Here is a 16,626-nt window from a genome sequence, read left to right as displayed (position 1 = left end):
AACCTCGTTTTTCAGGCAACATTTGCCTGAGCTTTGGGCTTTTGTCCAGAGAGTTTCTGCCTGGCCTCGATTCCAGCCATTTTCCACTCAAGCTTTTGGTTACTGTGTCTGCCCCAGCATGAGAGATGCTGAAGGAAGCGGAGAGTAACAATTTAGAGGAGACCAAAAGAGAACACAGGAATAAGAATAATGGAGAAGAAATAATATTCAGTACATAATCAGGGGAGATGAATGTGGAAATTTCTGTTGACTTGAACATATAATAATGAGACTTGAAAACTCTGTTAAAAGCCAGTAACTTGCTATTATATTTGTTTACTGTACTCAGGATAATATCTATTTGTGGATAAATCATGACTTTCTCCTGTCTCCAAAGAACTTTATATTAAACCTCTGTTTTCCTCTATTTCATCCATAGATATGTTTACTAAAATATTTATTTTATTAAATATTTTTAGTAAAATATTTTTATAAGGGTAAATGGACACAAAATCACAAAGTATGGGAATGATAGTATCATAAAAGTACATAAAGTGTTATTTTCTAATTTTTGGAAGCCTTATCTCCTCCATTGAATTTGTACTTGGAAAAGTCAAGACCTTAACCATTTCATGATTTTTTAAAATAGCTAATGATAAGGATGGGGGTTTACTCAAAATTATATAGAATTTAAAGTTTTCGGAACAATGTATAAAAGTTCTTAACTTAATTGCTAAAATATAGGAGTCTTTAAAGGCAAAAGAAAAGATTTTCTTACAAGAATGTTATTAGAGGATGTGAAAGGGAACACTAATTAAGAGGTACTATTAAAATAGAAAAGAGAGATTAATGAAATGAAGAAATAAATAGCTTATAAAAAGCTTTTCAGATGAGTAGGATAGGGCTTCTAATCTAAGTCACTAAATTTGACTGTTTCAATATTAATATTTAATTTGTTGTAGTAGAGAGAAAAAAAGAAAAGGATGATGAATATGAGTTTGATTCAGTAGCTATAAGGAGTCTTCTGTACAATTTGGGATCTGATCTGATGGCTCACACAGCCATGGTTAGAAAGGGTGGATGGAGTAGGGAGTAAATGGAAGTAGAGATTCTGGAATCAAAGAACCCTTCTTAAAATGTGCTATTTTAACCTTAAACCTCAGGTATATATTCTTCCAAAAATTATATCACTTTAGCAAAATCAAATTGTTTTGACCTTTGCTTTTTCCTCTGACCTAGATTTCCTAATTGACTTTTGGCTATAACTCCTTGATTGTTAAATCAGTAAATGTAAGCACTGGACGTCCAATCAGGCCACTTCTTTGTGTATTAATATTATTACTGTTCCAGGAAATAAGTATAAGACCTTCATTTAATCAACAAAGTTGCAACTCAATGTCCCCTTGTACTGCATATCCAAAGAAGCAGATCATTTAGTTGTTTTTAACATCAGTGAAGGATAAATCCATATCTTTAAGCAAAGTTTATGGAGCCCTTTTTATCTGTCAGTTTTAGCTGTTTTGTGTCTGATAACTTATGTGATCCTCAAAATCCCTGTGAAAGGGATGCAGTTATCATCTCCATTTGACAGACAAAGAAACTGAGGCCCAGGGAGAGTTAATAATTTGACCAAGGCCACTCAGCCCAGGATAAATCCAAGTCTGTCTTACTAACCCATGCTCTTAACTATTATAGTGTGTCAAAGTTTTCTTATTTGGTATTTGCTCACCTACCTGCAACTTCCAAACACACAATATTTAAAGTCATGTACATTCTCTCTAGCTATTAGAAAACAGAGTAGGCAAAAGCTTTTAAATGTGTGAGATCATAATTCAAGAACCTCCTGAATATCTCCCTTGTCCACTAAGTCTTTCCTTTCTAAATGAGAAATTTAGATACTTTTTCTCACTTACTACCAATATGATTTAACTCCTTCATAAATTGTTTTAACTGATAAGCTGATGGATTGCTTTAGCAGGCCATAACTACAACAGAGCCAAGGATGTGAGAAACTCATGAAGTTGGCATTGCAATTGTTTTCAAAACGTCTCAAAACATTACTCTGACCAAAACTAGCGTCGGCATATCATGTGTTAAAAGGGGTAGCTCATCACAGTGTAAGGATCTTAAAAAGAAAGATTAAGTCACCTGAAGTACTATTGCTATAGTATAAAGCTCAAAGTTCCTCCCACCTGAGGGAAAAAGATTTTTCTATCTATTTACCATCTTATCTTTCTCCTTTGTCCTCAGCAAAAATTGGTCGTGGTGTTCTGCCTGTTTTTTCAGTATACAATCACATCTTAACCCCCTCAAAGTCTCAATATACACTAATGACACACTAATTTTATTTTATGAGAATCAAATTGTACTAACCCTAAAAAACCCATTAAATGACCCTTTGGGACAAAAGAAAGTCTGTGGAAGTGTACCCTAGGCACCCGTATATCCACACAATGATCCCACACTTTCAGATAAGTTCCAGCAAAGACTCAATTGGCCTTCCAGTGGATTGTGGACCACATTTTGAGAATCACTACTTGAAGGCCACCAATTAGTCCTCATCAACAAATCCAAGAGGCTTTTCTTGGTCTGCATTTTTCTTAACCTTCAGCAGCATCTAGCAGTTGTTGACAAACTTCTTTTGCAAGCTCTGCTCCTGACTCCACGGCACCATACACCTGATTTTCCTCTAACCCTGCTGCCACTGTAAATATCCACGCTGAAATCAAGGTCAACTAACATGAAAAGATTTAGAGCCTTTTGCCTTTTAGGGGTCTGGGCAACAGAGTGCAATGTAACGTCTAACTTTGTGGTACCATGAGTTGGTGTTTGAGGGGCATAAGAAATAGCATCCCTCTTCTCCTGACTCAGAAAGACAGAGGAAGCAGACCTGGGGAGATAAGAAATATAACTTTATTGCTGATAGAGCTGCTGGAGATGTGACTTAGGAGCATGACAGTATACTTCTATGGCTGCCTCTCCTTCTTAGGCAAATTTACCCACCAGTCACAGGAGTACTGGCCAACCGTGGCCTCACCTAAAGGGAAAGAGCCTTTGCAACTTACTTTACTACTTGCAATAAGGATACTAGGTTTTGGGCTTCCCTGGTGGCGCAGTGGTTGAGAGTCTGCCTGCCGACGCAGGGGACACGGGTTCGTGCCCTGGTCCGGGAAGATCCCACATGCCGCAGAGCGGCTGGGCCCGTGAGCCGTGGCCGCTGAGCCTGCGCGTCTGGAGCCTGTGCTCTGCAACGGGAGAGGCCACAGCAGTGAGAGGCCTGCGTACCGCAAAAAAAAAAAAAAAAAAAGAATACTAGGTTTTAGTGTCTTTACAGGCAAGAAGACCCCAAAAGGAAAGCACAGAGCTACACATGCCCCAGTATCTCATTCCAAATGCACCAATTATACAAGTCACTTCCCTCCCCTGAGGAGACAGAGGAGGGAAGGCACCAGGACAATTACTGTATTTGAGCTGCCACCGCACAGAATAAAACATCAGCGTTGGGGAATAAGTGTTTCCTCCTAACATCATGGAAAGAGAAAAGCCATAAAAATGTGATAGTTATGGCATCCCATTAAAATGGATAAATATTTGTATGACTATATATTAGATATACATGGGTATATATATGCATTCTACATTATATTACCTACATATCAGAAAACAGCTAACACTAAAAGCACCACAAGCTTTATTTCAGGATGACGGAATAAACTATTATGCATAATATTTATTTCTTTTTCCTAATTCTTTGCAGTTTCTAAATCTTCTATCATGAGCATATTTAATTTTTATAATTAGAAAGATAAATTTTAAAACTCTCAAATTAGTCACAAGAAATAGACACACTGATTAAGTTTGAGTGCCATTGACAACCAATATAGCACACGACTCAGAAAACTTATATTGATTTTGCCTATTAGAAACAAGTTTCAAAGAATTGGTTAGATGAAATAAACTGTTTTTTCCCTCCTGAACTGTGTAGTCGTCAGAGTATCAGAGGCATATTAATAACAAGCCAAATACAAATTGTGTTAAATCTACTCATGTTTTTTGAGTGATTAGGCATTTCAAGTGAACTACTTAACCAAATATTAACCTCCTCAAGAGCTTATAACCCTGGTTTTGTAACCCTTTCTACCCCTATCATGGAACTCAGATTCTTCCAATTACAGTTTTTGACTCTCAGATAATGCGGGGCTTAGGTGAGCTGACCCCACGTGCAGTCATAAACCCGAGTATAACTTTACAGTCGGCCCTCCATATCCGAGGTTCTGCATCCTTGTATTCAACCAGTCCTTGCATTGGGTAGTGCTGTAGTACATATTTAGTGAAATAAATCTGTGTATACATAGACCCACGCCTTTCAAACACATGTCATTCACAGGTCAAATGTAGTAACTACACAACGTTGAGTATGATGATTTATGTATTCCTTCATTTCACAAAGATTTATTCAATACCTACCAAATGCCAGGCATTGTTCCAGGTCCTGGAGATATAACAGAGAACCAGAATGGCAAGTTGCCACACCAATGGAGCTCACATTTTAGTAAAGGGAGATATACAGTAAACAAAAAAATAAACAAGAAACTGTTAGATAGTGATAAATGATATGAGGAAAATAAAGCAGGGTGATGTGATAGGGAATGGCCAGGCTGGGAAGGCCTCTCTGAGGAGATGACATTTAAACTGAGAGCTGAACGATCAAAAGGACCCACCATACAGTGGTGTTGAACATCTCTCCAGCGGGCAGGCAGATGCCAAGGCCATGGGGTGGAAATAAGCACAGCTTGTCTGAGGAACTGGAAAAAGTGTGGAGTGGCTTGAGAGGGAGATATGAGATGAAATTCAGAAGGAACAGAAGCCAGATAAAGTAAGGCCCTGTAAGCCATATAATTGAATTTAACTCTAAATGTAATAGAAAGTTATTGGAGGATGTTAAAAGAGAAAGGGAGATGAACTCTTTGGGAAAAATAGATTTTAAAATGGATAGAGAAGATCATGAAACTATAAACGAAAGTCTTGTGTCACTTCCTGTCTGAAACAGTTAAAAGAGGGCATCACAAAGAGTACACTGGCACAACTCAGAAGATAAATGAAGATAATAATAAAACACACATTATAGAATCAAAATCACATTAGAAACAAAAGAATTAGATCAGAGTCTGCTGAAAACATACAAGGATATAGAGCAGACCTGAGAAAATTTCAGTTGAATAAAGATATACAAGTGGTAAGAGACAATAAGTACATAATGTGGCTAACGAGAAAGAATATAAAATTGCATAATGTGTCCTTAAAGATGAACCAAAACATATTTAGGAGAAAAATCATTCAAATATATAATAGGAGAAAATACTTCTGAAATAAGGAATCTGGTATATGTAGACTTCAAGAGCATACAATATTGCAGAAACTATCAAACCAAGGAAATATCCTGGTGAAATTTTTTAACTTTAAAGACTCTTGTGAGATTGCAGGCAGAAAAAGCAAGTTATCCAAAAGACAGGCTAGCCTCAGGCCAGGGTATTCTTTGTAGCAATTTTCAAAGCCAGGAGGCATTGGAATAATAGCAGCAGAGTTCAAAGGCAAAAAATAAAAATAAAGATTGAATCAAGAATTTAATATTCAGCCAAGTTGTCATTTATTGTCATTTATTGTTAAAGCCACCATAAATACATTCTCAAGTGCCTCTGGAAACATAGCACTCACGAACCCTGCTTGAAAGAAGCTTTTTTGATAACGACATCCAGCTAAATAAGGGATACATCAAAATAAAGAATTCAGGAATGGTACACCCTTCTAAAAAAGAGCTGATCGTGATCATGACTATTTGGATATGTAACTAATGCTATAGAACTTTAAAAATTATAATTACAGAATATATTCATCAGTGTAACTAATGCTAACCTGATCCTAATGTTTTAGTGACTTAATGCAGTAGAAGTTTATTTTTAACTCGTTACTGTTTAATGAGGAGCGTTTGGGTAGGGCCTCTGCTTCATGCAGTGATTCGGGTCCCAGGCATCTTCCTTTGTATGGGGCCACCATTTTATTACAGGCTTAGGGTCATCCTGGAACCATCCAGCTTGCAGACAGAGGGAAGAGAGGAGAGAGTGGAGAAGACTACCTCAGACTGAAAATATCACTTTACTTTCATTTACCCTAATTGGTGAGCACTATTACATGGCTCCACCAAGATATAAACGGGTTAAGGTTCCAGGAGGAGACAATCGGTTTGGTGAGTAGTCTCTGTTATAAAGAATATAATAATAAACACCATAAAATATAATAAGACAACAATAATAATATAATTATAAAAACTGGAAAGTGATCATGAGAATTGGTGGGAAGAGATGTACATTTTCTCACTTTTCATAGCAGCAGTTAATAAATACTTTCTGAAGTTTATATATCAAGAAATAAAGATTTAATATATATTATCATGCAATATTTAACATTATGATTATAGGCACAGGAAGAAAAAAAATATATAGAACAACCAAAAAAACACCAGACCACTTAGCAAAAGACAGAAAACTAAGGAGGTATAAAAACAAATTTTAAAAGATAGCATAACATAAAATAACAAAACACATTTAGATCTGTTAAAATAATAAAAGTCAATGGGATAAGCTAAACTATTAAAAGTAAGAAATTATTAGATGAGACTCAAAACATGATATTCAATAACAGTATATATTATGAATACAGAAATGCATCTCACATATATATTTCATATATTAAATATATTAATATATCTCACTTATATATTAAGTGAAAAAAGCAACTTATGGAACAACATGTGTAGTTTAATCCTATTTGTATTTAATAATAATAAACATGTATAATAAATACATATTATTTTACATTCTATATGCATCAAAAATATTTGGAAGAATACACAAGAAATAGTATTGTTTGTTGTTGTTTGTTGTTTCTGAGGATTAGAATAAAAGGTTAGGAGAAGACAAGCATGCTTTCATTTTTTTACTATGTATCTTTCTGTACTTTATATTTTTTGTAATAAATATGAATTTTTTATTATAAAAATTTAAACAGAGAATAAGTAAAGTCCAACATAGAACTGAAAGCTGCAAGCAAAGTAAGGGGAAGGAGAGGTCATGGAAATCTGACAGAATGGTGCTCGAGCTGAGTCTCCAAAGAGAAGGAAGAAGGCTTAGCCAGTGATCCACATACGCACTGACCCAATACAAAAAGACATGGCATGTTTAAGACACCTTAGGTACAGCTGGAGTATAATGTACATGGTGGATAGGTTTGGGAGGTAAGACTGGAAGGACAGGACAATGGCAGTGAACCAAGGAGTTAGGACCATTCATTAAAAAATGAGATTTCCTCAAAGTATTTTAAGCAGAATAGTGACTTAATTGAGCCAGAATGTTGCACAGGTCCATATGAGGAATGAATTAGAGACCATAGAAGATTGGCAACCCATGAAGATTCTATTCAAATAGTCCAGATAGCCATGATAGTGGCCTGAACGAAGATGGTGGAAATACAGATGAAGAGAAGATGGATTCAACATTCAAGAGATTTTTAGAGGGTAGAATAGACAGAACTTGATAATTAATCGGATGTTATGATGGTAGGGTGAAAGATAAGGTAAAAGAGTGAGTCAACATGATTTCAAAATATGGTACTTCATCACATTATATGAAATATAGAATTAGAAGTAAATTTGATTGTGGATGAGGAGAGGGGAAAAAGATAAGTTCAGTTTGGGTAATACCGAGTTTGAGGCATAAGTGGAACATTCAGGTGGAGGGAAACAGATGTAGGACTCTGAGAAAGGTGGGAACGTGAAATATGGAAATAAAAATCATTAGTATGTAAGTAATAGTAGAGGACAACACAGAGAGTTATAAGAAGGGATTGGGTGATGGTGTAAAATGCCTCCAATAGTTCAGGGCTTTCTTCTTTGTTCAGAGACAGAGAAATTTTTGCTTTTATTCCTGGGGATCACTTGACAATCCAACTGCTGGCCATAAAGAGGAGACTCCTTGCCAAAAATAAAGTTAGAGATCCCGAGTGGCAATGAGCACACGTTAAAGTTAGAAGGAGATGAGTGGATTCCTCCTGACTGGCTTGGTCCTGAAGGAAGCTGGGTTTGTTTGTTGCTGTGGGGAATCGAGACTGGACTTCTTTGAGGGGCTTTGAGGACATCTTTTTGGCCTTCCTCTCCCTAATGGGGCCACTGGGTGTGATCTTGACTCTTACTGGGGATGATCAGATGACAGACCAGGCTACCTTATAGCATCAAGAGGTAACTAACATTTGAAACCTGACCCCCTCGCCGGCAAAAATAATTCAACTGTCCTTTAAATATAAATAGCTAAAAGCCAATCACATACTTAAAGTTTAAACATAATGCTGGTGCCTAAATTCAAGTACTACATTTTAATCAGTTTCCTCAAGCTGATTATATCTAAGGCTCATAGGCTTCAGCTACTTTAGTGGACTGTCTGGTGACCAAAGAAAGAAAGTCATACTACACAGTGGTATTTCCTTCGTGGGAGGAAGCAGAAGTGGGTGAGGGGACATGGGCCCCAGATAAGAGGAACTGATTCAGGAATCTCTTTACAAGGCAGTGGTCCAATAAATTTAAATACAGATGGAGTCTGAAATCTTTGAATTTTCATTATGTTTATTTTTTCTGTGTGTTTATATATTTGTAATATCAATACAAATACTCATTTGTTTTTGGATAGTAACTCTATTTGCATTATTCATTACTGTGAAGTGGCTTAGTATTTACCTTTGGAAAGAGCATTATAATCCCTTTTAAAGTTAAAAATTTCAGTCATTTGTATGTTAAATAATAGAAATGACCAAATGGGTTTAGAATAAGACTAAAATATATCTTGTACTGTTATATGGTAACTTTGAAGTTGTCACACTGTCATTGCCATGGAAATTTATATTCTATCATAGTTGTTATGATCTCATCTAATAGGATGAGAAGAAGCTATGTATTTCTAGCATCTATCCAGGAGGAAGGTGATAACATATATCCTCTTATTATAGGAAGTCATATTTATTTTATTTTCTCTGAAATAAAATTCTCATTTTGTCTAGGATCCTTTCTTTTTCTCAAATTGTGATCATACCTAGTGTCTGTCATGTATTAGGCCCTCAAATACGTATTTTTTTGTTTGTACTGTATTTTAGCATCACTATTTTATGGTGAATAGTTAGAAATACATGTATGTGCTCTGGAATCAATCCAGCTTTTCACAGGCAAGCAGAGAACTGAGGCAAATTATTCAAATGTTTGATGCAATGAACCAGATGATTGCAGTTTTAATCTAATTATTTCAACTCACTTCTTCATTTTAGTCAGGGAGTCTAAATTTCTGTTTTAAATGCACTGTTCTACCTTCTTGGAAAGTTGCCATTTTGAGTGATTTTAAATCTTGAGTTCCCATTTCACTTCCATACACCATTTCGATCTAAGGAAGTTAGACTTTAATACTGTTTCCACAGTTACAAGCTTCGTTAATCATGGCCCTGGGAACTGAATTCTCAAGTGTGTGCACAACCCCCTTGACTCTCAGTTCCCAGCATAGACCATTGGCTCCAAATCCTGCCCGTGGGAATCAAGGGCTGTGCCTGCCTGCTCACCCTGCCTGACAAACACCGCTGGTGAGCCAGAAGTCAGTGGTTCCTCAGCAGTGTTTGCAGGAACCAAGGAACCCATCTCTGCAAAGAAACTCCAATCTCTTGGCAATTTCCACAGCCTTACAGAGCTGAAAGTAAGCTGCTGCATAAAAGGAAACCTCTGTTTCTCGGAGCCACCAGGTGGATTTAGTTTTTCTAATCTCTTGGATTTTCCATAAAGCATGTTTCCATAAATCATGCTTAAAAGTATAATGTTTTTCTCATTACTGCATTTCCATATCCTACTCATCCTTCAGGATTGAGCTCAAGTCTTACTTTCTGCATGAAAATGTGTTTTTATATATTGGAAACATTTTTAGACTAGAGAAAAGTACAGAGGATAATATAGCAAACAATTGTGAACCATTAGATGACTTTTAGTTAATAAAAAATTATTACGGATGGTGTTAATGTCACTTTTCTACCTACTCCCAGCGTAATTCTCCTTCTCCCCTCCCAGGAGCAAGTTGTACCTTATAGTTGGGGTGTTGGGTAGAATTCTCAATAGTTCTTCCCTTTTGTGGATCTCAATTTTTTGCCAGGAGTCCAGTTCCAGCTGCCTAACGTGACCAAGCTCTATGGCCCCTGCCCCTATGCAAGGATTAAAAGATCCTAATGTACAGCAGCAGTCTAGAGCTTTAGCTGGGTCTGCCATTTTGACTGGGAACCATTATATCTCTTTTGACCTCCTCAACTCCCTCTGATTCCTGTAGCAATAAGTATTTGGTCCAGTTTCCAATCACTTATTTTGTACCAACTTTATGTATAGAGGATTTATTATTTCTTAACAAAACTATAAATTATGGGAAGAGTATTATTCTTCTTCTACAGCAAACTGGAGAAGGTCCTCTGAGAGTTCTTACACTATAGTAGGTTACACTTGTAAGCCAATCTCTTTATCACAGAAGTGTGTACATAGAAGTGTGCCTCACTGTATAGAACAAATGATATTGCAGACATCCAACAGTTACTGATAACCTACTATGGTCAAGTTAGCAAATTAAGCATTATAAAATAAGAAATGCATATAAAGGTTTGGTTTCTCCACCTTGTAAAGTATCTGTTTCAAGTGATTATGGTGCATTTTTGGAAATACATAGTTAACCAGTTTATGTTGTAAATGTAATCATAGCACCCGTGGCTTAAATTAAGGATGTAGTGTTAATTGCATAACTTGATTTATATTTTAGGAATTTTAAAATATTTACTTGTCCTTTTCCAAAACAACCTGAAAATTAAGAGTGTTTGTCCAAGCAATGGAATAAGAATTGTTTACCTTAGATTTAATCATCACTTCCATTGACTTCTTTACCAGAGTTTGAAAATGCATTATTGCAGCTCATTCTTTTGCCTTGCACTGGCAGCAAATCACTATATAGAGAAACTGCCAAGTCTGGTGTTACGGAACTTACACAGCATCTTCCTCTCTGTGGCTGTGTGTGAACACAAATTAAAGATGTCCTCTGGCTTGGATTACTGAAATATACTTGGCTGCATATTACATTCTGTCATCTGGACTTAAAGCAAAATAAACCAACACACATTTCAGTGAAATTCTTTATGAATTGATCATTCATATGATTCTTGATTATAACTAGACAAATTGCATTATTATACAATATACCATCTTCTTAAGTAAGACCATTTAAAATTTCACATAAAATGTCCCTATAATTTTTTAATCTCCATTAAAAATGCAATAAAGCACGATGAGTGTGAATTTCTCAAAGTCACAGGAATTGTTGTGGTCAGTCATCCGTCAGGAACTGAATGTCCAAAATCAAAGATTTACTATAATTTGAATTTTTTATTTTCCAGACACTGCAAGTGGATGTAAATAGGCTGAACATAACCTTGCTTCGGATATTCCGCCAAGGAGTGGCCGCAGCTTTAGGACTCTTGCCCCAGCAAGTGCACATCAATCGCCTCATTGTAAGATGCCAACATTTCGCATTCCCAGATGACAAGCTTTGATCTTTATTGCAGGACTCAAGAATAATGAACAATAGTTAAGAACACCCATGCTATAGTTTTATGGTCCATGAGCCAAATCTGGCATGACACCTGTTTTTGTAAAGAAAGTTTTATTGTAACAGACCACACCTATCTGTTTACATATTGTCTAAGGCTTCTTTCACACTACAATGGCAGAGTTGAGTAGTTGCAACAGATTGTCTAAATTAAAAGCTAAAATATTTGCTGTCTGGCCCATTACAGAAAAAGTTTGTCAACCTTCTCGTAGTTCAAGACTAGCTATCCTGGTAGGTATGAATAGAAGGGCCCAAAATACTTGTCTCACCAACCGTATACTACTCCCAAAATATTCTCCCTAAGACGGAAACATTCTGTATCAGGTAAGGCACTGTCTCCAGACAGCATCTATTAAAATCCCTTCAAGTATATCAGGATGAGGGACTTCCCTGATGGCGCAGTGGTTAAGAATCTGCCTGCCAATGCAGGGGACACGGGCTCAATCCCTTGTCCAGGAAGATCCCCACATGCTGCGGAGCAAATAAGCCCGTGCGCCACAACTACTGAAGCCCGCGTGCCTAGAGCCCGTGCTCCGCAACAAGAGAAGCCACCGCAATGAGAAGCCCGCGCACCACAACGAAGAGTAGCCCCCGCTCGCCGCAACTAGAGAAAGCCCACGCAGCAACGAAGACCCTACGCAGCCAAAAATAAATAAATAAATAACTTTAAAAATATATATATATCAGGATGAAGGATAGTGAACACATAGGCAGAGGATTTTGAATAAAGAAGAACCATGCTTAAGGACAGCAGTCCAAGTACAATGCAAGAATAGCCTTGAAAAAGTCGAGAGAAAACTTGGATGGGTATCTGAGGTGGGGATGAAGGAAGCCCAAAGGACCTTTTGTATAAGGCTTACTTTAGACCGATCTATCACCCACATCCTTTCTTTCCCCCTTCTCCTCAGTATTTAGGGACCTTGATATCATTCAACTACATGTTCCCATCTGCACTTGAAGGTGGGTGTGAGCAAAGAAAAGCAAATTCAAATCTTAACGACTTTCTCTTTGTAAAAAGCTAATTATCCGAGGTTCCTGTGAAAAAGGACTTTAGAATCATTTTAACAGTTTTAAAATTGTTCTTAATTTCCCCTGCATTAGAAACTTAAGCAAGGACTTCTTGTTCTCCTTGCCTTAAATCCTTACGCTCCTGCTTGAGTTCAGTTTTATACTGCATCAACACCTGCATTTCCCACTATGGAGAAGAATTTGCTTTTATTTTGGTTTAGAATTTTTGTTTCTTTTCACTTTTTTTCTGTGTGGAGGGTGAATTGTTTTCGTCCCCATAACAACTTTTGTTCTGTGAGTCAACTATTTTCTGGGACTAAATAAGCTTTAAAAAAAAACAGTTTTTAACTCAATAGCATAGAAGAAATACAGCATTTCCCATTATCATGAAAGAGTGAAATAGGTTATTTATATCCACAGTGTACCTTGCTCAAGTGAGAAGTGAGGTATTATAGATGTCTTAGATCTAGATCTAGATTTTATATATATACTCAGATATCTTAGATATACTTTTACATATATAGATTTAAAGAGCATAATAGCTCTTTGAAAGGATAAAAGAGGGATTTGCCACACCCAGAGAGGGATATGCATATCCTCAGAGAATGTTAGTAGCATTTATGCATGTCTGTTTCTAAGAGTAGTTCTTATAATAGTTTAAGTTATGATGATACCTGAGGCAGCAGAGTACGGTGATTAAGAGCGTGTGCTTTGGAGACAGACACAGAATTCTACTCCATTTCCAACTTGGCCGTGTCCCAGCTCTATGACCTAAGGCAGGCTACTTAATGTTCCTTCATTTACAAAATGAAATAACTTAATACCTCTGTCCTGGAGATAACAGATTTAAGGCACATGGGAGCATGACAAGCCCAAAACAAGTGCTCTCTTCCTACTATTGTTGTTATTAGGTCATAAACTATTTAAATTATTATAAATATGTTTCACATCAGTATTATGCAATATTTAGTCATTGTCTGTTGTTCACTGCAAACACGGGAACATTTTTCCTGGATGACTAGTAGTACTCCATTTTATACGTGGCTGAACTTCTGATAAATTGCATTAAAAGAAAACTTTCTAAAAAAAAAATAAAAGAGAGAAAATTTTCTAGCAGGAGAGAACTCCATGTATCAAAAAGAAAAGACTAACAACAATTTTCTTTTATAAGTGCTTTGTATAAGTTGTCAAAGAGAATCTATCAAAGGCAGTGTCATTTTTGTGTAGTGTTTGTTTTTTATGGGTATGTGGCATATCAGCCATTTAAGGTAAGAAATCCTCTCTCTCTGTTTCAGGTAATGAGGTCATACTAATAGGAAAGTAACATGATATCATTGCATAACATTGTTTCTACCAAACAATAGATCTTAAAAGTGTGACTTATTTAAGGTGAAGAACAGGATCAGGGAAGCAACTTCAAAGACAGCATCACCTTCCTTAGTCCAGCCTTCACATTAATACAAGTTATAAAAAATATATATATGGGGTGGTGATGTCTAATAATTGTACTGTTACATCAGGTTTTACTTAATTCATTTAATTGATTTTAAAATGCTTCTTTAAACACAATTACTCAGGAACCATCTGAACAATATATCTCAAAAATTACAATACCGAATGGAAAATAAACCAGCATCGAATGAAATATAAAATTACAAAGCTAGAGGTGTCAACTAATTGAAAGAAGGCCATTTGAAGATTTCGGGCTTTGGGCTGCTAATATTAAGTGTACCAGGCATACCTAATAAAGGTGATCTCCAAGATGTCTTTTAGGATCCTAAAGCTCTGATTTTCTTTAATGTTTCTAGAAGGAAGTCAAAAATATTTCCCAAAGTTGTTTAAAATGTCTATTAACATATACAAATGATCTGCTTTTACTAGGGAAAGAAGAACAGTGTTGAACTATTTGTGTCTCCCATAAACGGGAAAGCAGGAATTTCTGATGCTCTGCCGTCTGAGGAAGTGCTGCGTTCACTTAATATCAATGTTTTGCATCAAAGTTTATCCCAGTTTGGAATTACAGAAGTCTCCCCTGAGGTAGGCTGTTTCATGGAATATTTCATTTAAAAATTTGCACGGTTAGCATGACATGACCCAATTCTAGGAGGCTTTGAGATGAAAGCTGTTTATCGTGTGTTATTTGATAATATAAAAATCTCCCTAAGGGTCAAAATTCTCTGATTTCACATTGCGTATGTTTCTTCCTTAAGGAAGTTCATTTTCATGTCAAAGTTCCCTTTTTGACACTTTCTTCTCCAATCTTTATGGCCTTATAATTTATTTTGACTTATCCAACAAATTGTCCAGAAGAAAAGCCACTTAGGTATATTTGTCAATTGATTACTTTTACTGAATTTTACTGAATTTTGGGTGTCCCCAAAAACACCCTCAAATCTTTCCTCCTCAACGGGTTTACTCCTCATTGCCTTCATTGTCAAAATGGTCCCTTTTTTCCACTACCTTGGGATTAATTTGAAATGTGATTTTTCTTTTGCTGAGGAACCCAGCAAATGAACTTGCTAGAATGAACATCATCCCAAACATATGTAATTAAATTCACAGAATCAAAGCATTAGACCTTGAGGGAACACATGCGAACATTTTAAAGATACAGAAAGTAAGGCCCGTAGAAATTAAGTGATTTCATCAAGGTGACAAAGCAAATGAGGTAGAAAGCAATATTTAAAATCTAGATACCTTATTCCTAGTCTATTTCCCTTTGCAGTAAAGCACACTGCCTCTCATTATAGCAAATGCCACAGGTATGGTATAAAAAGCTTTGGTACAAGATTGAGCTTGGATCCCAAAGCCAGCACTTAAAATGCGTGTGACCTTGGGTGATTTAATCTCTGTGAGATTAAGTCTGTCTTTACATAGTATCAACCTCTCTGAGCCTCAGTTTCTTCATATCCTAAATGAGTATAGAAAAAGAAAGGAAGGAAGGAAGGAAAAAAGTAAGGGAGGGATGGAGGGAGGGAGGAAGAAAGGAAGGAAGGAAGGAAAAAAAGAAGGAAGGGAGAAAGGAGAAGAAAAGGAAAGGAAAGGAAAAATAGGTAGAGTCCTTATCTTATAAACTTGAAATATGAATAAAATTTTTAAATTTAAAAAAAATACATGGAGGGCTTCCCTGGTGGCGCAGTGGTTGGGAGTCCGCCTGCCAATGCAGGGGACACGGGTTCGTGCCCCGGTCCGGGAAGATCCCACATGCCGCGGAGCGGCTGGGCCCGTGGGCCATGGCCGCTGAGCCTGCGCGTCCGGAGCCTGTGCTCTGCAACGGGAGAGGCCACAACAGCGAGAGGCCCGCGTACCGCAAAAAAAAAAAAAAAAAGAAAAAAAAACATGGAAATCTTCACAAAGAGTAGGCACTGAACAACTGTAATTTGACTGCAGAATGAAAATGTATTTCATCATTGAACCACGACTGTAATAACAACCTCCAACTGGTCTTCCTGCATTTAGTGTTGCTTCCCTCCTTGCTGTCTCTGCTGCCAACCCCAGCTCACACACGCACGTGCACATGCACACATCCACACATGCACACAGTGTTTTCTTTCTTGCCACCAGAGTAACTTTTCTAAAAGCAAATCTGGCCATGCCCTCCTAATGTCATGACTCTTCTTTGGCTTCCTAAATCCTGTAAAATCAAGTCTGGATTTCTTAATGTGGTATATGGTTCTTTGTGTGCTGAGTTTATCATTGTTGAACAACACTCTCTTAGTTTATGCTTCAGCCATTCCAAACTTAATAGGCACCAGGACACCCCACACCATTTCTTCCCTCCAAGCCTGTGTGTATGTTGGTCCATCTGTGCACCTTTCATGTTTCAAGATCAGTCTACTGTATAGTGAAGCCTTCCCTTGTACCTCCACAGATGTGGGCGCTGCCTTTGTGTTCTCATTGAGCTTAGTACAAAAACCCCATACCC

General features: G+C 37.0%; 1 protein-coding gene across 1 annotated transcript in view; it reads left to right on the top strand.

Moving 5' to 3' along the window:
* Nucleotides 1-16,626, top strand: part of PTPRR (protein tyrosine phosphatase receptor type R) — a 274,441-nt gene that overhangs the window by 146,363 nt on the left and 111,452 nt on the right. Inside the window, exons 6-7 of the mRNA XM_004281891.3 lie at nucleotides 11,482-11,595; nucleotides 14,583-14,738. Of these exons, the coding sequence (XP_004281939.1) occupies nucleotides 11,482-11,595; nucleotides 14,583-14,738 (270 nt within the window). The remainder of the gene's footprint in view (nucleotides 1-11,481; nucleotides 11,596-14,582; nucleotides 14,739-16,626) is intronic.

The sequence above is a fragment of the Orcinus orca genome, chromosome 11 (genome assembly GCF_937001465.1).
Source record: "Orcinus orca chromosome 11, mOrcOrc1.1, whole genome shotgun sequence".
NCBI classification, from domain to species: domain Eukaryota; kingdom Metazoa; phylum Chordata; class Mammalia; order Artiodactyla; family Delphinidae; genus Orcinus; species Orcinus orca.
The sequence above is the reverse complement of the archived record's forward strand: the minus strand, read 5'-3'. Positions and strand labels throughout refer to the sequence as shown.